General features: G+C 45.3%; 1 protein-coding gene across 14 annotated transcripts in view; it reads right to left on the bottom strand.

The window, feature by feature from the left end:
- The window catches only part of msi2h (RNA-binding protein Musashi homolog 2), a 360,285-nt gene that overhangs the window by 236,356 nt on the left and 97,400 nt on the right, over positions 1-26,529 (bottom strand). For 13 of the 14 annotated variants that reach the window (XM_014137419.3, XM_014137431.3, XM_014137423.3 and 10 more), the window contains 1 exon segment: positions 25,409-25,501. The exons of the other annotated variant lie outside the window; for it this stretch is intronic. In XM_014137419.3, coding sequence (XP_013992894.1) covers positions 25,409-25,501 — 93 coding nt within the window. 14 annotated transcript variants of the gene reach the window in all.

Below are 26,529 nucleotides of genomic sequence, written 5' to 3' on the forward strand. Positions count from 1 at the left end.
AACTGACAGTTGTGAATCTGATGCAGCCGAAGAGCTACTGCCCCTTAACCCGGGAAAGCACTGAACAACAGACAGGGACATTGGACCATCGAAGAGGCGCAAATATGATGAGAACTACATTGATTTGGGTTTCACTTATATTTGGAGTAGTGCCTTTCCTCAGCCACAGTGTGTTATACGTGCAAAAGTACTATCTGACAACTCAATGAAACCTTCACTTTTGCACAGACATTTAGAAACAAAACATGCCAATTAAAAAAATAAGCCACGGTAGTTTTTTGAGCGAGAATTAAGACGACTTTAGAGTAGTAAGACGTATAAAAGCAACAGATACCATTAATAAGAAGGGGCTAGAAGCTTCTTATATGGTGAGCTACCGAGTGGCTAGGACAGGCAAGCCCCATACTATTGTGGAGGACTTAATTCTTCCTGCTGCCGCGGGTATGGCTGGGACAATGCTGGGGGAAAAGGCCAAAAAAACTATACAGACAATGACTTCATCAAACAACACTGTTTCACGACGCATCAGTGACATGGCAGGAGATGTTTTGAAACAATTATGGGGGGTCAATTTAGGAAGACATCCTCTTCTGCAAACAACTGGAAACCAGGACAACAGGAGAGGATATTTTTAAAGTACTGGACAGCTTTTTGACATCAAATAGACTTTTGTGGTCAAGATGTGTTGGTATCTGTAGTGATGGCACAAAAGCCATGACAGGGAGACATAGTGGAGTGGTAACGGTCGCGTAAGCAGTTGCTCCCGACACCACTTGGATACACTGCAGCATCCACCGAGAGGCTCTTCCTACCAAGGGAATGCCTGACAGATTGAAAGATGTTTTGGACACTACAGTGAAAATGGTTAACTTTGTTAAAGCAGGGTCCCTGAACTCTTGTGTATTTTCTGCACTAAGCAATGATATGGGCAGCAACCATCTAACGCTTTTACAATGTACAGAAGTGCGCTGGTTATCAAGGGGCAAAGTAATGATACGTTATTTCTTATTGATAGATGGGCTTAAAGTTTTCTTTACTGAACATAAATTTCACTTGTCTGACCGCTTGCATGATGACGAGTTTCTCACACGACTGGCCAATCTGGGTGATGTTTTTTCCGCCTGAATGATCTGAATCTAGGATTACAGGGACGCTCTGCAACTATATTCAATGTGCGGAACAACATTGAGGCTATGATTAAGAAGTTGGAGCTCTTCTCTGTCTGCATTAACAAGGACAACACACAGGTCTTTCCATCATTGTATGATTTTTTGTGTGCAAATGAACTCAAGCTTACGGACAATGTAAAATGTGATATAGCGAAGCACCTGTGTGAATTGTGTGTGCAATTACGCAGGTACTTTCCTGAAATGGACGACACAAACAACTGGATTCGTTATCCTTTTCATGCCCTGCCTCCAGTCCACTTACCGATATCTGAACAAAAAAGCCTCATCGAAATTGCAACAAGCGGTTCTAAGAAAATTGAATTTAATCAGAAGCCACTGCCAGATTTCTGGATTGGGCTGCACTCCGAGTAACCTGCCTTGGCAAATTGTGCTGTTAAGACACTGATGCCCTTTGCAACCACGTACCTACAGTATGTGTGGATTCTCGGCCCTCACTAGCATGAAAACTAAATACAGGCACAGACTGTGTGTGGGAAATGATTTAAGACTGAGACTCTCTCCAATACAACCCAACACTGCAGAGTTATGAGCATCCTTTCAAGCACACCCTTCTCATTAACCTGTGGTGAGTTATTCACAAATTTCGATGAACAAATAAGGTTTTATTTGTAAGATGGTTAATTAAATAAAGAGCAAAATTATTGATTATTATGATATTATTATTTGTGCCCTGGTCCTATAAGAGCTCTTTGTCACTTCCCACAAGCCGGGTTGTGACAAAAACTCACACTCATTCTTATGTTTAATAAATGTATTGTATAGTGTGTGTGTGGCTGGCTTACAATTATGGCAAAAAACTACATTTGAGAGTGCGCTGATCCTGGTGCTAGAGGGGGTACGCAGCTGGAAGTTGAATGTTTAAAGGGGTACAGGACTATAAAAAGTTTGGAAACCACTGCTGTAGACCACACTATTTACCAACAGAGTTTTCATTTATATTTTTCATAGCTGTCTATTTACCACCACAAATCAATACGGTCACTAAGACCCCACTCAACGAGCTATATAGGGCCATAAGTAAACAAGAAAATGTTCACCCAAAGGCGGCGCTCCTAGGGGATGATGACTTTAATGCAGGAAAACTGAAATCCGTTTTACCTCACTTCTACCAGCATGTCACCTGTGCAACTAGCAGCGGAAAAACTCTAGATCACCTTTACTCCACACGCAGAGACGCATACAAAGCTCTCCCTAGCCCCCAATTTGACAAATCCGACCATAACCCTATCTTCCTGATTCCTGCTTACAAGCAAAAACTCAAACAGGAAGTACCAGTGATGTGCTCAAAACAGAAGTGGTCTGATGAAGTGGATGCTAAGCTACAGGACTGTTTCGTTAGCAAAGACTGGAATATGTTCCAGTATTCATCCGATGATATTGAGGAGTTTACCACATCAGTCACCGGCTTCAATAATAAGTGCGTTGACGACGTTGTCCCCACAGTGACCGTACGTACATATCCCAACCAGAAGCAATGTATTACAGGAAACATCCGCACTGAGCTAAAGGCTAGAGTTGGCGCTTTCAAGATGAGGGACACTAATCCGGACTCTACGCACTCGGACAAACAAACAAACAGGCAAAGCATCAATCAATACAGAACCAAGATCAAACCCTACTACACCGGCTCTGATGCTTGTCGGATGTGGCAGGGCTTGCAAACTTTTACAGATTACAATTACATGTCTTCCCCCTCAGGAGACTGAAAAGATTCATCATGGACCCTCAAATCCTCAAAAAGTTCTACAGTTGCACCATTGAGAGCATCTTGATAGGCTGTATCACCAGTTGGTATGGCAACTGCTTGGCATCCAACCACAACGAGCTACAGAGGGTAGTGCGTACGTCCAGGAAATCACTGGGGCCGAGCTCCCTGACATCCAGGACCTCTATACCAGGCTGTGTCACATTTACATTTAAACTCCAGCCACCCAAGTCCTAGACTATTATCTCTGCAACCGCACGCGAAGTGGTACCGATGCCCCAAATCTGGAACCAACAGGACCAACGTTCCCTCAATTTTTTGCCAGCACTGAGCAAATTTCAGGTCTGCTGAGCACAAACTTGAACGTTGTGAAAATTCTGTGCAACTACCTGCGCGCGTTTACTGTGAACACCGAGGCTGTACCCGCTCTAAGTTACAGTTTTAACAGTGACCAAGTAGGCTACTGTGGCTATTTGATCATAATGTAGGCCTACCAGAGTGGCCAACAATCAAAAACAATGGAGAAAATGTATCCCATAACATTTTAACCTGTTGGGTCTAGGGGGCAGCATTTGCACGTCTGGATAAAAAAAATGTACCCGATTTAATCTGGTTACTAATCCTACCCAGTAACTAGAATATGCATATACTTATTATATATGGATAGAAAACACTCTAAAGTTTCCAAAACTGTTTGAATGGTGTCTGTGAGTATAACAGAACTCATTTGGCAGGCAAAACCCTGAGACATTTTCTGACAGGAAGTGGATACCTGATGTGTTGTATTGACTTTAAACCTATCCCATTGAAAAACACAGGGGTTTAGGAATATTTTGGCACTTCCTATTGCTTCCACTAGATGTCACCAGCCTTTACAAAGTGTTTTGAGTCTTCTGGAGGGAGATCTGACCGAACAAGAGCCATGGAACGGTGATGTCCCATTAGACACCTGGCGCGCTACTTCATGTTGGGTACCCTCGTTCCAATACGTTATAAAAGACTATGCATTCGTCCACCTTGAATATTATTCATGTTCTGGTTAAAAAAGGCCCTAATGATTTATGCTATACAACGTTTGACATGTTTGAACGAACGGAAATATATTTTTTCCCCTCGTTCATGACGAGAAGTCCGGCTGGCTTACATCATGTGCTAACGAGACGGAGATTTTTGGACATAAATGATGAGCTTTTTTGAACAAAACTACATTCGTTATGGACCTGTGATACCTGGAAGTGACATCTGATGAAGAGAATCAAAGGTAATGGATTATTTACATAGTATTTTCGATTTTAGATCTCCCCAACATGACGTCTAGTCTGTATCGCAACGCGTATTTTTCTGGGCACAGTGCTCAGATTATTGCAAAGTGTGATTTCCCAGTAAGGTTATTTTTAAATCTGGCAAGTTGATTGCGTTCAAAAGATGTAAATCTATAATTCTTTAAATGACAATATAATATTTTACCAATGTTTTCTAATTTTAATTATTTAATTTGTGACGCTGACTTGACTGCCGGTTATTGGAGGGAAACGATTTCCTCAACATCAATGCCATAGTAAAACGCTGTTTTTGTATATAAATATGAACTTGATAGAACTAAAAATGCATGCATTGTCTAACATAATGTCCTAGGAGTGTCATCTGATGGAGATTGTAAAAGGTTAGTGTATCATTTTAGCTGGTTTTATGGTTTTGGTGACCCTGTCTTTGACTTGACAAAACATTACACACAACTCTTGTAAATGTACTGTCCTAACATACTCTAAATTTATGCTTTCGCCGTAAAACCTTTTTGAAATCGTAAAACGTGGTTAGATTAAGGAGATGTTTATCTTTCAAATGGTGTAACATAGTTGTATTTTTGAAAAATTTGAATTTTGACATTTATTTGGATTCAAATTTGCCGCTCTTGAAATGCACCTGCTGTTGATGGAGTGCACCACGGGTGGCACGCTAGCGTCCCACCTAGCCCCAAGAGGTTAACATGGAAACATCTATCATTCAGCCTACAGTAGCAGCCAGTGTGTGGTGTTTAATGTAGGCCTACATTCCATGAGACATTTGAAGAAAGAAAACATGCAGGGCTTGACATTAACCTGTTTATCCACTGACTGAAAATGTTGTTGTTTGATGCAAGAAACCACTTTACAAAATAAAAAGCATTATTATTCCCATACAATTATTATAGAGAATCAGACAAATTATGTTACCCTCTGCCTACTGGCTACTTAGCTTATTCAAGCATGTCTACAAATATAAAACTAGATATGTACACGTTTTGTGGTCTTGTAGGAAGCAATCACTCCCCTATTGCTGACTACAAATGACCTATATAATAATAGGTCATTTAACTCACTAACTAGCACAGGATATGAACAAAATGTGCACACGTGGCTACATGCAACTCTCGCTTTGATCTCAAAACAAGGGCAGCTACTCATGACCGCTCATGCTGTAAACACAGTCCAGTTCAAAGTAAATAGTACAGACCCATATATGGCAATGGTCTATTTGCATATAGGCCTGCTGCAGCTCTGATTGTTTATGCCATATTGGTATGTGTAGAGTACGAGTTGAGTCGTGCGTGTCAATGCAATAGAATCCTACTCTGATGAGTTCTGCCTACAACAAAATCTCTTGCATAGTTAGTTTTGTTTCTGTATGTTGCATTGAAAGTGGCTCATATTGCGTTGATTAGATTTCAATTGTCACATTAAAGGGAAACGTTATCAGGGAAAACACTAGAACAGTGGTCACCAACCTTTTCTGAGTCAAGATCACTTTCTGATTCAAAAAGCAAGCTGAGACCTACCGCCCAGATTATTTTTAACATGACTTAAAAAGCGCAAGCCTATGCAACATTAACCAATGAAAAACAGTACTGTAGAAATTAGGTTTGTGCAGTACGCTGTACATTATCACCACATATTGGCTTTGCTTGAATTGCCCTGCCAATGCATTGTTGTTCGGGCCATTTTTAAATTTGAGGTAGGCTATATGATCACACCGGTAATAGATCTGTTGTTGTATTACTTTTGAGGCACAGCTGAGTGAGCACAAATAACATTTGATTTTGATTTGATTAGAGAAGGGGAGGAGTGGAATCACAGACCAACATTCTCCAGCACGCCACGTTTAAAAGGATAACGTGCCGCTGCCACGAAATGGCATTGCGTATAATTTATTGAGCAAAAGGAGAAAGGGGGGATAAATAGAGGAAACAGTCTTAGCTTTCATGACACTGTTAATCAAGTTTCCCTGCGAACAACTGCTGCCTCAGTGGATGTCTGATTGAATTAAGCCAATCAGACGAGGAGGTCTCTGTGTTGCCGTGCAGTAACGGCCTCATGGCAGGAGGCCTTTTACATTTTCCTCACACAGAGACAGAACTATGAAGGCTAGCTGCCTATTAAGAGAACGACCAACTAACCACCAGCAACACATATGCTGCCTGCCACACACCACCAAGACAGACAATTTCTGAGTGGGTGTTAAGGCAGTGAGTCCAATTTGAAGGACTATTTTTAAGGTCGTTCAGACAGACTCTCGTCTGTGTAAAAATCACAGCCTCACTGACAGGCCATTGGACCCTCTGGTGTGTTGTGTTGTGAATCCCCTCATAGCACCAGTCTGTTAAACCACTCACAGGTTGACCTTTCCTTTCTGGAGTTGCCGTCACTTCTAATGTTGCCATGACAACATGCCTGCCATGACAGCTAATGACACACTTCCACCAGGCTATGCCAAAGCCGGGGCACTGTGGCTGAGAGAGGTGAGGAAGGGGGTGGGAGGAGAGGGAGGGTGGAGACGACAGCTGTCTGAGGCTTGGGCAGAGAGAGACCTCTGACTGCCAGCCCTACCACACACAGCAGCCCCACCACAAGCCCACCATAGCCCCACACACCCCCTGAACCTGCAGAGGAAGGTCAGCCCAGAGGTCAAACTGACCCGCCCTCGTCCCTACATCACACACAGCCTCCAAACCACAGGCTGTCAGATGGACGAGGACGAGGAGGGTGAAGAGTTTTAACAGTGCAATGATTATGCAACCACTTTCTGTCATGTATGATGTTTCTTATTCTTTAGATATTTGCAGCTACAGTGTATACATTATTTGGCAGCCAGCCTGCCAAGATGAACCAAATATCTGACAGCCCCACAGCAAAAAGTTTGAAGGAGTTATTTCTCATTGACAGGGAAGGTTCTAGGATTAATCAGGTCTAATGTTTGAGTGGTTCTGTTGGCACGGCCAGTGGATAATATGTGGTTTTTTGGAGGTCCTTACCTGCAGACGGAGGGAGAGCTCCTCATAGCCATCATTGACTAATCTATCAGCCTGTCTCAGGTGTCTGTGCTGCAGCACACTGCTGCTCCCTGCCTAACACTGGGCTATTTATACCTCTATCCTTTAGGCCAGGGCACCAACAGGTCGCTGAGTCTATTAACAATCTATTATTCATTCAATAGGACTAATGCTGAGTCTGGGCTTGACAGCACAGCTAACTAACCCAAGTCAGGAAAGACCAGACAGCCTGTTCACTTATAATGGCTGATTAGCTGTCAATGGTGCAGCATGCGACAACCTAGATGTAGTATAAAAACATACACTGTGATATTAGTGTATCTGTGTATGTGAGATTAAATGTGTGACTGGGTTTAGGTATGGGGATATGTTGGCTCCCCTCTGACAACCCAAATGTTGCCTGGGATGATGGGAAGCTCAGCTTATGACATCACCAGTGGGTGTTTTCTTTCAGTGGCTATCAGCTTAGCATCACCTTAAACACAGAGCCTGAGCTGAGGCACTCCGTCCACAGTAGTGAATAAACTCAAGGCCGTGTTAGTGTTGTTGGTGACGAGGCGCTGTAGTTGACAGTCTCTCACTTTTTCTCTCTTAGTTAGGAAACTGCTGTGTCGCCCTTCTGCTTTCCTCCCCAAAAGCTCCCCAAAGTCACTTTCACAGGCTTTGCTTAATAACCAGGAGGTAAAGAGTCGCCCCAGAGGTCAGGCTGGCTAATGAAGCAGTCTGTCGTTGCTAATGGTGATTAGCACTCCTCATCAACCTGCTCACCTCCCTACCACACACGCACCCACTCACACCTTCATCATCCCACGGTGTCAGGGTGCATGGCAGGTTGGCACAACACACACACCTTTTCTCACGATGACAAAAATATAGACATGTAAACTCCACATTTAAGAAGCACAAACATGTCCAGTATTCCTCTAAACTTAGCCTAGGATCTGTGCTCTTTCAAGTGCCTACTACTGTCTGTCTGAGTTCAGTTGATCCTGTTCTTTCTATGGCTCTGGTGAGTCACTTGCTCCCCAGGCCCTGCCTACACTCTTGCAAAGGTTAGCTGTGACGCTGGCGCCTCCTGCCCACTGCCTACCCAGAAGTGGAATGATTGCTTATGGAATAGCTCCCCTGGTGCCCGATTAAAACACTTTCCAACAAGTCTGTCACCGACGCTAGGCGAGGGGGGAACAGATATGGCATATGGGCTATGGAATATAGTCTTCAGTTGCCTTCAATGGGCATGAAGATATTGAGCCAATAGGGGATTTTGACAAATGGAATCAGGTGTGATGGAGGGAGGGAGGAAAAGAGGGATGGGGAGAATAATTGAACAGCATGAGTCCTGCCAAGCTCTCCTTTCAGAAGCAGCTACGGAACACAAAGACCAAAACACAGGCTCAACTCTCAGTGGAACAGGCACTGCCCATTGGACACTGAGCATCAGCTAGCTATATGGAACATCCTATCTCAAATGGTACTGGAGTGTTAAAAATCACTGTGCATTTACATGAGCACACTTCAATTGCGGATAACTTCGTATGCATATTTAAAGGTTACACAGCCTCAAATCGGAGTGTATCTAAAATGCATGAATTATATGAAATGTCATGAAGTGTGATTTTATCAGAGGTGAGACGTTTTTTCTTCTGTTTGTGAACTCTGGCGTCACTCTACTTCTGTCGTTATTTTTCTCTCTCTAAAGAACTTCCACAAAGTCAGAATAAAGAGCAGTTAAGTTCCCCGACTGGAGCTCTTGAAGGGAAGGTCGTTATCTGATTTATATTTTGGCCACAGCCACAGAGCTGCCAACGGGTTACTACATACAATAAAAGGCATTTGGAAGCTGGCCAACGTGAGAGTGTTGGCAAGGATATCCATGGATCTAAGGCTTCAACATTTACATTTAAAGCTGTGATCACAAACATGTTATCACATAAATCAGAAAGGACACCTCCGAGCAGAAATCTTCTCAGACCTACATGATTACTATGTGCATGTGTTCGCTAGAACGCAAGATCATGAAGCTGGATGGATACATTTAGTGAGTTTCTAAGATAATTCACAATGCTGAGTGTGCATGCTAAAACGCATTGGTGTGAGTGTGAACCGCTCCGCTGTGGCGTGAATGTGTGCTGCTGACACATGCATTAGGCATGATGGGTCTGGGCTAACTTACATTAGCAAAACTGCAGGCTAACACACAGCTGGAGCCAGGCCCCTGGCTCTCTCTCTGAGCTGTGGGCTGGCAGGGCGGGCTGAGGATCTGGATGGAATGGTACATTTGGATTGGTGTGTGTTCGGCCCAGCTGCTTCAATGGCCTGTCCAATGGACTGTGGTGCTCCTGAGACCAGGCACACTGACTCTGCCATAAAGACCCTGTACACAGACCCAACGATACAGCGGCCAGTTACCACACCCAACGACATGCAGTAAACTCGTTCTCCAAGAGCTCTATTTAACACATCATATAGAAAACAAATGCAGTTAACATGCATTTTGTCGTCCTGCCATGGGAAGGAATACATCCACCTACAAACAGACTAGCATTGACCATGATATTGGACTACACTGGTCAAGCTTTGACCTCTCTGTGGCTCTGTCTAAAGTCTCTATCTTCTGGGTCGGTAGAGGATTAGGCAGGGAGTAGCACCAGCAAACACACACAACCTCTGGTTACACACATACAGACATACACTACCGGTCAAAAGTTTTAGAACAACTACTCATTAAAGGGTTTTTCATTATTTTTACTATTTTCTACATTGTAGAATAACACTGAAGACGTCAAAACGATGAAATAACACATGGAATCATGTAGTAACCAAAAAAGTGTTAAACAAATCCAAATATATTTTAAATTTGAGATTCTTCAAATAGCCACCCTTTGCCTTGATGACAGCTTTGCACACTCTTGGCATTCTGTCAACCAGCTTCACCTGGAATGCTTTTCCAACAGTTTTGAAGGAGTTCCCACATATGCTGAGCACTTGTTGGCTGCTTTTATAGATGTACTATTGTAAAGTGGTTGTTCCACTGGATATCATAAGGTGAATGCACCAATTTGTAAGTCGCTCTGGATAAGAGTGTCTGCTAAATGACGTAAATGTAAATGTAATGCTTTTCCTTCACTCTGCAGTCCGACTCATCCCAAAACATCTCAATTTGGTTTGACTTCGGGGGATTGTGGAGGCCAAGTCATCTGATGCAGCACTCCATCACTCTCCTTCTTGGTAAAATAGCCCTTACTCAGCCTGGAGGTGTGTTGGGTCATTGTCCTGTCGAAAAACAAAAGATAGTGCCACTAAGCCCAAACCAGGTGGGATGGCGCATCGCTGCAGAATGCTGTGGTAGCCATGCTAGTTAAGTGTCCCTTAAATTCGAAATAAATCACTGACAGTGTCAGCAGCAAAGCACCCCGACACCATAACACCTTCTCCTCCATGCTTCATGGTGGGAAATACACATGCGGAGATCATCCTTTCACCCACACACGTCTCACAAAGACACGGCGGTTTGAACCAAAAATCTCCAATTTGGACTCCAGACCAAAGGACACATTTCCACTGGTCTAATGTCAATTGCTCGTGTTCCTTTGCACAAGCAAGTCTCTTCTTATTATTGGTGTCCTTTAGTAGTGGTTTCTTTGCAGCAATTCGACCATGAAGGCCTGATTCACACAGTCTCCTCTGAACAGTTGATGTTGAGATGTGTCTGTTACTTGAAATCTGTGAAGCATTTATTTGGGCTGCAATTTCTGAGGCTGTTAACTCTAATGAACTTATCCTCTGCAGTAGATGTAACTCTGGGTCTTCCTTTCCTGTGGCGGTCCTCATGACAGCCAGTTTCATCATAGCGCTTGATGGTTTTTACAACTGTACTTGAAGAAAGTTTTAGAAATTTTCCGTATTGACTGACCTTCATGTCTTAAAGTAATGATGGACTGTCGTTTCTCTTTGCTTATTTGAGCTGTTCTTGCCATAATATGGACTTGGTCTTTTACCAAAGAGGGCTATCTTCTGTATACCACCACTGCCTTGTCACAACACAACTGACTGGCTCAAACACTCTAAGAAGGAAATAAATTGCACAAATTAACTTTTAACAAGGCACACCTGTTAATTGAAATGCATTCCAGGTGACTACCTCATGAAGCTGGTTGACAGAATGCCAAGAGTGTGCAAAGCTGTAATCAAGGCAAAGGGTGGCTATTTGAAGAATCTCAAATAGAAAATATATTTGGATTTGTTTAACACTTTTTTGATTACTACATGATTCCATATGTGTTATTTCATAGTTTTGACGTCTTCAGTGTTATTCTACAATGTAGAAAATAGTAAAAATAATGAAAAACCCTTGAATGAGTAGGTGTTCTAAAACTTTTGACCAGTAGTGTACACACACACGAATGCACACACAAGTCCTCACCCACATGCTGTCAGGCCGATTACCTCCCTGACTGCTAAAGTGAAAGCGAATCTGAAGGCTGAAAATTACTGTGATGATACAGGTTAGGTGAGTGGCATTAACCCTTTCATGCGTGCTGCTGTCAGAAGACAGAGTGGAGAGATACAGGGCCATGGAGACAGAATGTCAAATTTTGACTGTCCAAAAAAGCTGTGATGCTGTCAAACCAAACCATCTCACTTCAAAGGTGCTATGAGTAATAGGTCTCTTTTGAAGAAGCTCCGTTATTTGGTAATGTTTTATGAAATGTTTGTGTGCAGTGATGAGTCAATGATGATGCGCTATCTATGGCCATATATTATAACAATGCACATACAACATAAGCCAATGTCCAAATCATAAAATACAAACAACAAATGTAAGCATTTGCATACATGTTTGCGTTCCACTATGTACAAAGAGGAAGTCTAATTAAACATGATTAATTACTACGTTTGGATCATTTTCCAGTAACGTTAAGCTACAGGAGAATAATTTGATGCACACCCATCCATCTGTACATATAACTGTTATTATGTCCTGCATTAGCGTTGTAATCCCAGTAATCCTTTAGCGTGAACACACCAATCACATTTTCACAGAGATAGTGATATAATGATATGACTAATCACAGTCTTCAGGTTGCCACAGTAACTCAGAGGAGGGATTAGAAAGCTTAGGGGGATTTTCAACACCATTTTGTAAATAAGTTGAACATATTGAATTTCAGTAAGGTCACGTAAAACAGCAGTAGACTTACTTTCGCCTTGAAAACACAACAAGGAAGAAATAAAACAAGAGACAAAATGAGTGTATCCGCCTCCTGGCCGAGAGTCTGCGTCTAGATAGCGGTCTCCTGCTGGGCCGTGAAATAGAGTGCAGATACAGAGGGGCCGCTCTGAACACAAGGACAGTGTTAGGATGAATCCATACAGCCTTGTAGCAGTGGTGCTGTTAGATAAAGTCACCTGGTGTTTAAAAAAAAAAAATGTATTTCACCTTTATTTAACCAGGTAGGCCAGTTGAGAACAAGTTCTCATTTACAACTGCGATCTGGCCAAGATAAAGCATAGCAGTGCGACAAAAACAACAACACAGAGTTACACATAAACAAACGTACAGTCAATAACACAATAGAAAAGAAAAATAGAAAGATCCATCTACAGTGTGTGCAAATGTAAAAGAGTCGAGAGGTAAGCCAATAAATGGGCCATAGAGGCAAAAATAATTACAATTTAGCATTAATACTGGAGTGATATATGTCCAGATGATAATGTGCAAGTAGAGATACTGGGGTGCAAAAGAGCAAGAGGATAAGTAATAATATGGGGATGAGGTAGTTGGGTGTGGTATTTACAGATTGGCTGTGTACAGGTACAGTGATCGGTAAGCTGCTCTGACAGCTGATGCTTAAAGTTAGAGAGGGAGATGCAAGACTCCAGCTTCAGAGATTTTTGCAATTCGTTCCAGTCATTGGCAGCAGAGAAGTGGAAGGAAAGGCGGCCAAAGGAAGTGTTGGCTTTGGGGATGACCAGTGCAATATACCTGCTGGAGCGCGTGCTACGGGTGGGTGTTGCTATGGTGATCAGTGAGCTGAGATAAGGCGGGGCTTTACCTAGCAAAGACTTATAGATGACCTGGAGCCAGTGGGTTTGACGACGGACATGTAGTGAGGGCCAGCCAACGAGAGCATACAGGTCGCAGTGGTGGGTAGTATATGGGGCTTTGGTGATAAAACGGATGGCACTGTGATAGACCACATCCAGATTGCTGAGTAAAGTGTTGGGGGCTATTTTGTAAATGACATCGCCGAAGTCAAGGATCGATAGGATAGTCACATATACACATATTCTTAGTCAAAACCGTCCAGAGTAGTGATGCTAGTCGGGCGGGAGGGTGCGGGCAGTAATCGGTTGAAGAGCTTGCACTTAGTTTTACTAGCATTTAAAAGCAGTTGGAGGCCACGGAAGGAGTGCTGTATGGCGTTGGAGCTCATTTGGAGGTTTGTTAGCACAGTGTCCAAAGAAGGGCCAGAAGTGTACAGAATGGTGTCGTCTGCGTGGAGGTGGATCAAAGAATCATCAGCAGCAAGAGCGACATCATTGATGTATACAGAGAAAAGAGTCGGCCCGAGAATTGATCCTTATGGCATCCCCATAGAGACTGCCAGAGGTCCGGACAACAGGCCCTCCGATTTAACACACTGATCTCTGTCTGAGAAGTAGTTGGTGAACCAGGCGAGGCAGTCATTTGAGAAGCCAAGACTATTGAGTTTGCCGATAAGAATGCGGTGATTGACAGAGTCAAAAGCCTTGGCAAGGTCGATGAAGACGGCTGCACAGTACTGTCTTTTATCGATGGCGGTTATGATATCATATAGGACCTTGAGCGTGGCTGAGGTGCACCCATGACCAGCTCGGAAACCAGATAGCATAGTGGAGAAGGTACGGTGGGATTCGAAATGGTCAGTGATCTGTTTATTAACTTGGCTTTCGAAGATTTTAGAAAGATTTTCGATTTTAAGATGGCGTGGCCCCGTTCAGGTCCGGTGGCTCACCTGGCTGGGACGCCACATTAATCATGATGCCCTGGGTGACGCTGGGTCACTGATACACACTCTGCTAACTGCCCCAAAACTCACGTTTAGACATACCCATACATAACACGCACACACATGGGACTGTACACACCTCCCTCAAACACAAACCCTGGAAGCCCATAGTGTACATTGCCAGAGAAGAGCCAGCCTGTGGACATAAAGGGCCACAGGCTGGCAGGGTTGAGCCCAAGCTGGCCAGCCAGCTGGAAGACAGCAATGATGAGCCTGGGAGGAGGCATATCCTAAATCATTTGAGGTTCACCCTCCAGTAATGAAGGAGGGGGAGAGAACCATCCTTCCGGTTCACTCCTCATCAGAAATAATTACCCCGTATAGGATTTGGAAGGCCCATGTAGGGTTCAAAGATAGCCAACCTGGAGCCCTGCGTGTGTCTGACAGAGGTCCCTGTGCTGCTCCCACTGTGTTTCTTAATGTGGCCCTGATTAAAAGGTAGCTAAGGCTAGGAGAGGAGAGGAGAGGAGAGGAGAGGAGAGGAGAGGAGAGGAGAGGAGAGGAGAGGAGAGGAGAGGAGAGGAGAGGAGAGGAGAGGAGAGGAGAGGAGAGGAGAGGAGAGGAGAGGAGAGGAGTTTCAACCCAGAACCCAGCAGGTGTATTTACCCTTTAGACCTGAAGAATCATTGGGATCCGGCCCACACCAGACAGGAAGCAACAGTTTATTCATCATGCTCTGCTGAGAGACTCAATCATGTGTTTGTATTCACCATAGTCTCTTTCACTCCCTATCTATCTTTATTTTCCCTCACACCAACTGTATTCTCTCTCTCGCTCTACACACACGGACACGCACACATACACACACACAAACACAAACACACACACAGTGGATTCTCTTTATCCAGAGCTAATTTCACACCGAGCACATAACTCAAAATACCACTGTTGATTAAAACTGATGGGCTGCTACAGGCTCTAATGGTGGAGTGGTAGAGACACTAAATCATCTCAACTCCCCTCCTCCTCCTCCCTCCTCCTCCTCCTCCGCTTCCTTCTCTTCCAGCTTCACAGCTTTTGTCCTGATGGTTACAGTTTAAGTCTGTTCTGGTGAATCGGAAGCACTGGTATTGCAAGCCAGACAGAAGACCTGCCCTTTATGTGGAAGCGTCATTCCAATGGAAGACGCCATGGTCCAAAAATGCATTTGAATTAGTTTCCCTAACATTCAGGACATAAACACAGTACAGTACATTCATATTTCACATACCTCCTTCCCTTGTCTGATCCGGCAACATCCTGCCACTGTAGCCATGGAATGTGAGGAATCTGCAGGTGTCTTCAAACACTCTCTCATGGCCCAGTGATTCTATTAACGACACAGTCTGTCAACGCTGGAGTTGAATGGCCCTGCCTGCCTTGATATTCATTTTAAACACTCAGTCTTGGAGCGTCCGCCCTACCTTGTCTGTTTCAGTATCTTCTTATTGTGTGCTCAGTTTAGATCAACATCATTTCAATGACCGCATGGCCATTCTGAACATTCACTTTCTCTTCATTAGAGCATGGCCATTCTGAACATTCACTTTCTCTTCATTAGAGCATGACCATTCTGAACATTCACTTTCTCTTCATTAGAGCATGACCATTCTGAACATTCACTTTCTCTTCATTAGAGCATGACCATTCTGAACATTCACTTTCTCTTCATTAGAGCATGACCATTCTGAACATTCACTTTCTCTTCATTAGAGCATGGCCATTCTGAACATTCACTTTCTCTTCATTAGAGCATGACCATTCTGAATTCTCTTCATTAGAGCATGGCCATTCTGAACATTCATAATCTCTTCGTGCGTTTCCTTTATAATTCCTTTCAGCACTGGGAAATGTAAAAAGGCCTGTTTTCTTTTTTTTTCTTCAAGTTCAGGAAAGAGCACATTTGATATTGTCCTTTGATGGTGACCCTGGCTCTTATCACTGGAACCTTGGCCTAACCCTGGCTTGACTGTGCCAAATCCCTGTACCGAAAGGCACACAAAACCTTCATCCAAATCTACCCGATTACTAATGAGCCACGGTAATCATGTCCATTCAATTCTATACAGCTGTTTATGAAAATATTAAAAGGTGGATTTTGCACTGTATAGTGTTACTATTTTAAATGGCTTTCATAACAAAATAGCTTTTTTCCATTTTATAGGCCTGAGTGTATAGTAGTAAATGAGGACTGAATCCTTCCCAGGGACACGAAATCCCTTTGGTACATCTAAAGGATGTTGTTGACATATCTACTCTAAAACACTGGCCTCTTTCCCCTGACACAGTTCCATGTAGGCTCCTGAGATGCAGCTGTGGTAGCTGCACACGCACAAACACACACATGTTTACGCACACATGCACACACCTCTCTAGTGTAAGGGCAGTCAATGCTTCAGATGCGTAATACCTCAGAGGCTTCATTAGGCCTTTGCATCGAACCACGGTAGCTATAGACAGACAGAGAAACAGACAGACGGACGGACGGACACAGACGAGACACACTGTACCTTTCCATGCAAGGAGAAAAAACAACAAGGACATTTACCCAGTGCTTTAAACAGAGCTGTGTGTGGGAGGTAATCATCCCAGGAGGCAGCCTGAAGTTGTGGAGAGAGAGAGAGAGAGAGAGAGAGTAGACCAATGGGACTGTGCTTATTCAGCGTGCCCTGTGTACAGTGAGGAGTTTCCCTCTAAAGCTGCAGCAGCTTAAACCTGCCATCAGCAGCTTTTGAATATGCTTTTTGATAACGTCACCTTGCTGTTAGAGGACAGGAAGGTAAAATACAAAGGACTCTACTGGAAATACCACAACCATGAATGCACAGTGGTTCTCAAGGCCTAGGTGGACTGTAAAGCAGGCAGATACACCACAATGTGTTTAATGTGAAGCCTCCAGTTTCCATTTCCTCCTTTACGGCTGGTTGTTCGGTGTGTAAATCGTCTGACTCGGTCATTTCCTCCTTTACGGCTGGTTGTTCGGTGTGTAAATCGTCTGACTCGGTCATTTCCTCCTTTACGGCTGGAAGTTCGGTGTGTAAATCGTCTGACTCGGTCATTTCCTCCTTTACGGCTGGTTGTTCGGTGTGTAAATCGTCTGACTCGGTAATTTCCTCCTTTACGGCTGGTTGTTCGGTGTGTAAATCGTCTGACTCGGTCATTTCCTCCTTTACGGCTGGTTGTTCGGTGTGTAAATCGCCTGACTCGGTCATTTCCTCCTTTACGGCTGGTTGTTCGGTGTGTAAATCGTCTGACTCGGTCATTTCCTCCTTTACGGCTGGAAGTTCGGTGTGTAAATCGCCTGACTCGGTCATTTCCTCCTTTACGGCTGGTTGTTCGGTGTGTAAATCGTCTGACTCGGTCATTTCCTCCTTTACGGCTGGTTGTTCGGTGTGTAAATCGCCTGACTCGGTCATTTCCTCCTTTACGGCTGGTTGTTCGGTGTGTAAATCGTCTGACTCGGTCATTTCCTCCTTTACGGCTGGTTGTTCGGTGTGTAAATCGCCTGACTCGGTCATTTCCTCCTTTACGGCTGGTTGTTCGGTGTGTAAATCGCCTGACTCGGTCATTTCCTCCTTTACGGCTGGTTGTTCGGTGTGTAAATCGTCTGACTCAGTCATTTCCTCCTCTACGGCTGGTTGTTCGGTGTGTAAATCGTCGGACTCAGTCATTTCCTCCTCTACGGCTGGTTGTTCGGTGTGTCATTTCCTAAAGCACTCCGGCACTGGAATGGAATTTTGCGTTTGACAACCCTCTGTTAGGCAAAGCCGTCTCATGATCGAAAACAAAATGCATTTTTCAGTGCAGAACTACTTAATAGTAGTGGTAAAGAGGTGGTTTCACATCTCTTCAGAAGCCTGTCAGATGTTGCGGTGAAATATGACACCATCATTTTGTTTCTCATTTGGCTCTCCCTTGGCTGTGGCTGCAGTGGCAATGCAGGGCCTGTCACTCAGAGGCCAGCGCCTGCCTACGTGGCTCTCGACGCCCCTCTCCAAATATCACCTGTCACCGGCAGCCCCCTCTCTAAACACACACACGCTCCACCGAGGAAGAAAAACATACTCTACCACTGCAGCAAAAGAGCCCTTTTCGGGAGATGTATTAATTTCCAAGCGTGATCTTGGCAAGTGCCTCCCTCGTTTAAAGATCACAAGTGGCCCAAGAGTGGAAAGTTATTAGCGCCCCTGGGCTTGTGCTTACAGGTTAATGCACTACATTCATGGCTGTGAAATCCCATATATCTGAGGAAATAGGCCTTTTTCAGCCCTAATCGCTTCCTGAGAATGTTTTTATGGGTGCATTTTCCCACCTGAGGTACAGCTCCATACAGTGCAGAGATCAGCTTGTACATTGCCTGGTTGTTTAGGAGCTCTGAGAGCCACGGGAAGGGGGGGATGCTGAGTGGCAGATGAGTTTTGACAGCTCCTTTGACAACGTGCTCAACCCAAGAGCCGTCTGAAAGGCTGCTGTAGCCTCTCTCCCGCCTCACACACCCATTTCCTCCTTCCTGACACAATAGCACAGGGAAGATTGCTGCTGCTGCTTTCTGCCTTACCAGATTTACCCCAGTGAGCAGGTGCTGGGAATCCCATCCAATCACAGTCAATATTTTTTTTAACAGATTGTTCTTTAAGCAGCACAACTGGGGCCTCTCAGTTCCATCAGCCAATGACCCAATGAGGCACTGTAACGTAATCAAGGCAATCCCAGCTTATCCAGGGGAGCCATTTCAGAGAGGGATGTCGGTGGACAGACTACACACCGTGTGTCAATCCCCCATGATGCACTGCTCCAAGAGCAGGAGACACCACAGAGCTCCAATAGAAACTAGATAGATAGGTATCTAGGGCATATAGATAGTGATAATATCCATAGTGATGGATTTGAAGGCTTAACAACCCCTACATTGTGTCACTGATCGCCATCCTCACAGGAATAACAACGAGCTGAAACATCAGGATGAATAGTAGTGAAAGTAAATTCTCCTGTGGTTGTTTAAATATTGGAAACATTTCCAAGTCACTGGGAAATGAAGGTCAGAGGGGATTTTAATGTGTCTGTCTGTCTGGCCCTGAAGCAGCAGCAGGTTCAGGGCCAGTTCATCTCCATTGCTCTCGTCTGTCTCAGGCCTTAACTACAAGTGACTACAGGGAGATGAAATAGTCTCAGTCAAGCATTGCATGCTGCAGAGGAGAGCTCCTATGGACCTGCTGCTGGCTCATACCAACCCAGCTCTAACTAGCAATAACACTGGAGCTGTGTCCTACAGACAACCTACTATAAGGACCACAGCCTGGTCTGGAGGGATAAATCCAACACAAATGCTGAATGGAGAGTTCACACCACATTCTGTAGGTAAATCTTTGACTACACACTCAGAGGTGAGATGAGATGCAGTGGGGTATAGATAGAAATGTAATGCAAGTGTCCACCTGCTGGTGTTTTAAGTGCACGAGTACAGTGAAATGCCTTTCTGGTTCGCTCTTTCCCAACAACGCAGTAATCAATATCAGTAGTACTATAAAAAACATTTGTTTTAAGTAAAGTAGAACAAAAACACGCAAGAAATAGAAATAAGAAGAACAGGAGAAAGTAAGTAAGCTATATACAGGGTCAGTTCCAGGGTCAGTGCCAATACCATATTTACAATATGGTGCGTGACTGAAGAGGAGTGAGCTACTGTGATATCTCTGAAGAGATGCAGGTACTGTATGATGTGTCACAGAGGGTGTCTCCTCCATATCAAAGCCCTCACGCTGGGGAAAAACTGGTTGAATCAACGTTGTTTCCACGTCTTTCAACCAAACAAAATCAATGTGATGACGCTGAATCAACGTGGGAAACTGATTGGATTTGCAAAAAGTCATCAACATAAGGGCATTTCATTCAAAAATAGTTTGAACCTAAATCCAATGACAAGGTGAAATGTTTTGTTGATTTCATGTTGAATTCATGTCACTTGACAACTCAACCAAATGTAAATCAAAATGACATGTTGAACTGATGTCTATGCCCTGTGGTTTGAGAGAAAACCACTTTAGAACCTATTAAAGGCAAATCCAGGATTTTATGTGTCTTCCATGTTGTAATACTGCAATATCAAAACGGTAGGATTTAAGGATTTCATAGATATAGAAAACGCATTTAAAGACTGCATGATCTGGGAAAGTACATTGCTGTTTTCATCTAAAGCACTTTGGCAAACAAACAATAAGTCATAAAATCCGAACAAAGATTTCCACCAGTGCATGGTATATTTACTGGTTGAGAAGAGGGATCTAAATGTGGTTGTTTGTGTTCAATGGAACAGGAAGCTTGGCAATGCACTAATGGACATCAGCACTGTTTTTATTTGGTACGCCTCAAAAACGTAAATGTTGTTATTAAATGTAAGCACTTGGGCAGGTATGCTAAATGAACTAATATGGAGTCCTGGATGCAGCCGTTATGGACAGTCACGAAATATCATTTTTTTCTGCCATTTACAAAATCTCAACGCACAACGAAATGTCAGCTATGATATTAGATTACCGGACCACCAGAACAAATTTCCTGTCACTAACCAAGGCATCCTTTTTTTCATTCTTTTATCTTTACATTTCTTCTCTCATATGCTTCCTCTCAGGGGAATGTGGTGAGAAGAAGACCTAGTGGTCAACTGAGGAACAGAGAGATGGCACAAACCACATGGTTTCAGAGTGTTGTGTCCTGTCCTAAGGGAGACGTACCACAGGAGTGTGGAGAGATATTCAACTACTCTTAGAGAACAATGGAAAATGTTTCTGACAGTGATCTCAGGTTCAAATGAGTCTGACCCTGTGACCCCACCCAACCCTCCTGCAGACCCATCAGCTCAGAGGCAGAGAGCAGGTTAAGAGTCCAGAGTCCTGCTTCTGGTACTACAGTAGCTGGCTCCCACCCAGTAGGACATGGGAACCAGGGCAGAGAAGACATAAAGGGACGATTGTGGCGGCCCACTGACTTGGAAAGAAACTGCAGGCCGGGCACAGCTACAGCCCAGCACCGGACCCCACCCCACCCCACCACAGCACAGCACAGAACAGAACACAGCTACAGCCCAGCACCGGACCCCAACCCACCCCACCACAGAACAGAACAGAACACAGCTACAGCCCAGCACCGGACCCCACCCCACCCCACCACAGCACAGAACAGAACAGAACACAGCTACAGCCCAGCACCGGACCCCACCCCACCCCACCACAGCACAGAACAGAACAGAACACAGCTACAGCCCAGCACCGGACCCCAACCCACCCCACCACAGAACAGAACAGAACACAGCTACAGCCCAGCACCGGACCCCACCCCACCCCACCACAGCACAGAACAGAACAGAACACAGCTACAGCCCAGCACCGGACCCCAACCCACCCCACCACAGAACAGAACAGAACACAGCTACAGCCCAGCACCGGACCCCAACCCACCCCACCACAGAACAGAACACAGCTACAGCCCAGCACCGGACCCCAACCCACCCCACCACAGAACAGAACAGAACACAGCTACAGCCCAGCACCGGACCCCAACCCACCCCACCACAGAACAGAACAGAACACAGCTACAGCCCAGCACCGGACCCCAACCCACCCCACCACAGAACAGAACACAGCTACAGCCCAGCACCGGACCCCACCCCACCACAGAACAGAACAGAACAGAACACAGCTACAGCCCAGCACCGGACCCCAACCCACCCCACCACAGAACAGAACAGAACAGAACACAGCTAATGCCCAGCACCGGACCCCACCCCACCACAGCACAGAACAGAACACAGCTACAGCCCAGCACCGGACCCCAACCCACCCCACCACAGAACAGAACACAGCTACAGCCCAGCACCGGACCCCAACCCACCCCACCACAGAACAGAACACAGCTACAGCCCAGCACCGGACCCCAACCCACCCCACCACAGAACAGAACACAGCTACAGCCCAGCACCGGACCCCACCCCACCCCACCACAGCACAGAACAGAACAGAACACAGCTAATGCCCAGCACCGGACCCCAACCCACCACAGCACAGAACAGAACAGAACAGAACAGAACACAGTGCAGGCCAGGAGTTGATTCAGCTTAGCCAAATAAGGGCATCTTGTTTTGAGATGCATTTCAAGACGATTTCAGTAAACCAATGACTCAGCATAAACCATCCCAGATAATTAGGCCCTTCACTGTGGTTAGGCCCTTCACTGTGGTTAGGCCCTTCACTGTGGTTAGGCCCTTGACTGTGGTTAGGCCCTTCACTGTGGTTAGGCCCTTGACTGTGGTTAGGCCCTTGACTGTGGTTAGGCCCTTCACTGTGGTTAGGCCCTTCACTGTGGTTAGGCCCTTCACTGTGGTTAGGCCCTTGACTGTGGTTAGGCCCTTGACTGTGGTTAGGCCCTTGACTGTGGTTAGGCCATTGACTGTGGTTAGGCCCTTGACTGTGGTTAGGCCCTTGACTGTGGTTAGGCCCTTCACTGTGGTTAGGCCCTTCACTGTGGTTAGGCCCTTCACTGTGGTTAGGCCCTTCACTGTGGTTAGGCCCTTGACTGTGGTTAGGCCCTTCACTGTGGTTAGGCCCTTCACTGTGGTTAGGCCCTTCACTGTGGTTAGGCCCTTGACTGTGGTTAGGCCCTTCACTGTGGTTAGGCCCTTGACTGTGGTTAGGCCCTTGACTGTGGTTAGGCCCTTCACTGTGGTTAGGCCCTTCACTGTGGTTAGGCCCTTCACTGTGGTTAGGCCTTTCACTGTGGTTAGGCCCTTGACTGTGGTTAGGCCCTTCACTGTGGTTAGGCCCTTGACTGTGGTTAGGCCCTTGACTGTGGTTAGGCCCTTGACTGTGGTTAGGCCCTTCACTGTGGTTAGGCCCTTCACTGTGGTTAGGCCCTTCACTGTGGTTAGGCCCGTGACTGTGGTTAATCCCTCTTTTCTGGCCTGGTCTCTAGTTCTACTGTTATGTCAGGCTGTAATTCAATATGAGGGTTACCACTGGCCCCCTTTTTTAATCAGGGTCGCCTACCAGTTTGTTGTTTCTTGATGGTAAGTGTTTTTTAACAGCTGTATGCCATGTAAGAATGATTACAAACCTGACGATACAGAGCTCTCCAGTAATGGTACTCAAGCAGGACACAAGTGTTTATTTGGCACATATTCAGCCCTACACGTTTCCACAGGATACAGAGACGCCTGTTACTGGGCCTTAGGTGAACCTAATTCATCAGTCCCACATGAAGACACAGTACAGTAAACAGACAAGACAGTAGAAATGTGTGCTGCTTCAGAGGAACTCAGAGGAGAGATCTTGTCGTTGTCAGTCACGCTGGTATTGGGATGCATGAGAATCAGTCATTACACACCGATACTGTCCTTCAAGCCCATTCATCTGGCTGTCAGCGGCACATTACCCGGACGGATTCAGTGTAGTGTGGATAACTCAGTAATACTCTGTAGAGCAGGCGGGCCTCTCTGAAGTTGTGCTGGGGGTTTAGATATGAGCACTTTTACTAATGATGACAAGTGGGAGAGTGGGAGAGAGTGATGTGATTTGGAGCTGTCAGTTCCCTTCCTCTCCCTGTATCCTACTCTATCCAAGGCTGAGAGAGGAGAGGAGAGGAGTGGAGTGGAGTGGAGTGGAGAGGAGAGGAGGGGAGGGGAGGGGAGAGGGGAGGGGAGGGGAGAGGAGAGGAGTGGAGAGGAGAGGAGAGGAGAGGAGAGGAGAGGAGAGGAGAGGAGAGGAGAGGAGAGGAGAGGAGAGGAGAGGAGAGGAGAGGAGAGGAGAGGAGAGGAGAGGAGAGGGAGAGGAGAGGAGAAGAAACAGAGAACAGACAGAATAGAGAGAGATATTGCAGTAACCCTGGTGTGACCACACCACCTGTTTCTCCCCCTGATCCCCACAACAACCGCCACCTCCGCTGCCTGCCTGCCCACATCCTGCTAATTGGCTTATGTCACCTAGACCTGAACACACACTTGGCCCACACACACACACACAGCCACACCTAAAGAGAATTCCCAGGTAGCTATCCTAGCAGTGTGTTTACCTGAGCCCTGAGCTGCAATGGTACAGAGGAGAATCTCTCTCTCTCTCTCTCTCTCTCTCGCTCTCTCTCCCTCCCTCTCTCTCCCTCCCTCTCTCTCTCTCTCTCCCTCTCTCTCTCTCCCTCTCTCTCGCTCTCTCTCTCTCTCTCTTCTCTCTCTCTCTCTCTCTCCCTCCCTCTCTCTCTCTCCCTCCCTCTCTCTCTCTCCCTGTCTCTCTCTCCCTCTCTCTCGCTCTCTCCTCACTAAAGCATTCTAAACATGTACATCCCAGACATCTGAATGACAAGCCCTGCTGCCACTGCGGTGACCACAACCCCCATCCTTCCCCCCTTCTCAATCTTTCTGTGGAGGAGAAACTAAATGAATTGGTTTTCCCTCTCCGGGCAACTTCTCAGAGAAACGGCGTGTGTGGCGATAATGGCGGGTTGCATTGGGCAGCCAGGTTATTTAATAAATGGAGGGATATATGTGACAGAGAGGATGGAGAGGGACATACACAGACACAACCAGACAGGCGGCAGGAGAGACAAGCCACTTCCTGCCCCCTCCCCTTCTTAAAAACCTAGACTAACTACTCTGATTTCCTCCCTGTCTGTGACACACACACAGAGCGACTCCCTCAATCAGACTGATTTGTTTGTCTCCCAAGTGTTTCAGGATTCCTTAAGGAGGGGAAAAAACTTTGTATAATCAAGTCAATCAAGTCATTCAATCAAGTCGAAATTTGTGTTGAGCCCTTTTCAGTCTCGATGATTACAACCAAGCCCGCTCTGAATATTTACTTGCTGCTCCGCACTGCTGGGCTCAGCTATGGCTTTACTTTTACAGAGTACCAGACTACTGAGAAATACAGAGATTATACCATGCACACACTAGATGAGATGTTCAGTACATGCTCAAATGACAATTATTGAGGTCAAGTACTGAGCTGATATTGTAGAGGGAGCATCCTCAGTTTTACACAAGGTGACCTTGAGCTGAAATCTAATATGGCACAGGACTGGGGACAGGGACTGGGACAAGGGCTGGGACAGGGACTGAACATCCTCCAACCCACAATGACATGGCTCTCTCGCCGCCAAACCATAAAAGGGAGGAACCCAAAATGATTCTCCTTACCTTCCCAAACTGTTCAAAATACTGCTTCACATCTTCCACCACTGTGTTGGCTGACAATCCGCCCACAAATATTTTCTTTGTTCTTGTGACCATCTGAAGAGAGGAAAGAGATGGGTGATCAGGCTTCAAACGCATCACAACACCTTTAATGTGAGTCCAAACATAGAATCTCCGGTAGACTGGCCCCTCGATAAGGGATGAAAGGGAAAGGGAGAGAGAGAGAGAGAGAGAGAGAACAGAGGTCTCTATATTCTAATGGTGAGATAGAATTTTGGGAAAAGCATTGTTTATGAGCGGATCCTTTTCCCTAGACTGTTGTGACAGGATAGATAATACTTCTACAGCATGATATTTAAGCAACAACAAATGTTGATACACGCTCTGAAGACACCCTAAATAACCAAGCAGTGCTGCAGCCTATGCTGAGAATCTGTCAAAGGTGAATTGTTTTTATTGTACATCTAACAATGTCATTTCAGATTGCACTTTACTTCAACAGCCACCGCTATCTCTAATCAAAACATGGTTCATTTCTAAAAGGCTTTACAGATAGTGTGGCACATTTCAAGCCTCCATTCCGTCGTTTTGCTTGTTTCTGATCCTCAACACATTCAGGAATTTTACATTTGTTCCGAAACACTCAACACTTAAGATAGTCACAAATAAATACATTATTTATTGTTCTTCCAAACACAATTAGCTTGTGTTGGAGGAAGGAATCGGAGAGCATTAAAGCCTCTATTCATTCCAAAGCAGCAGAAATATTAAGGTTTATCACCCACACCATCAGAAAGGGAAGCATGGCACAGCTAAGCGCATCTGCAGCAGTGAGCACAGAGCATTTACACAAAACAAGGAGTTCTGGGGGAAACAGGAAATATTCCCAATAAGAAAGAGAGTAGAAATGCTAGTTCCTCCTCAGACAACGAACGACTCCACCTTCGTTACTCACAAGCTGTTACTGAAATGTACAGAGAAATGATGGCACTACTTAACATAGTAGTTACACACATGCATGTACGCACGAGCACACACACACACACACACACACACACACACACACACACACACACACACACACACACACACACACACACACACACACACACACACACACACAC

The sequence above is a fragment of the Salmo salar genome, chromosome 13, assembly GCF_965601325.2.
Source record: "Salmo salar chromosome 13, fSalSal1, whole genome shotgun sequence".
NCBI classification, from domain to species: Eukaryota; Metazoa; Chordata; class Actinopteri; order Salmoniformes; family Salmonidae; genus Salmo; species Salmo salar.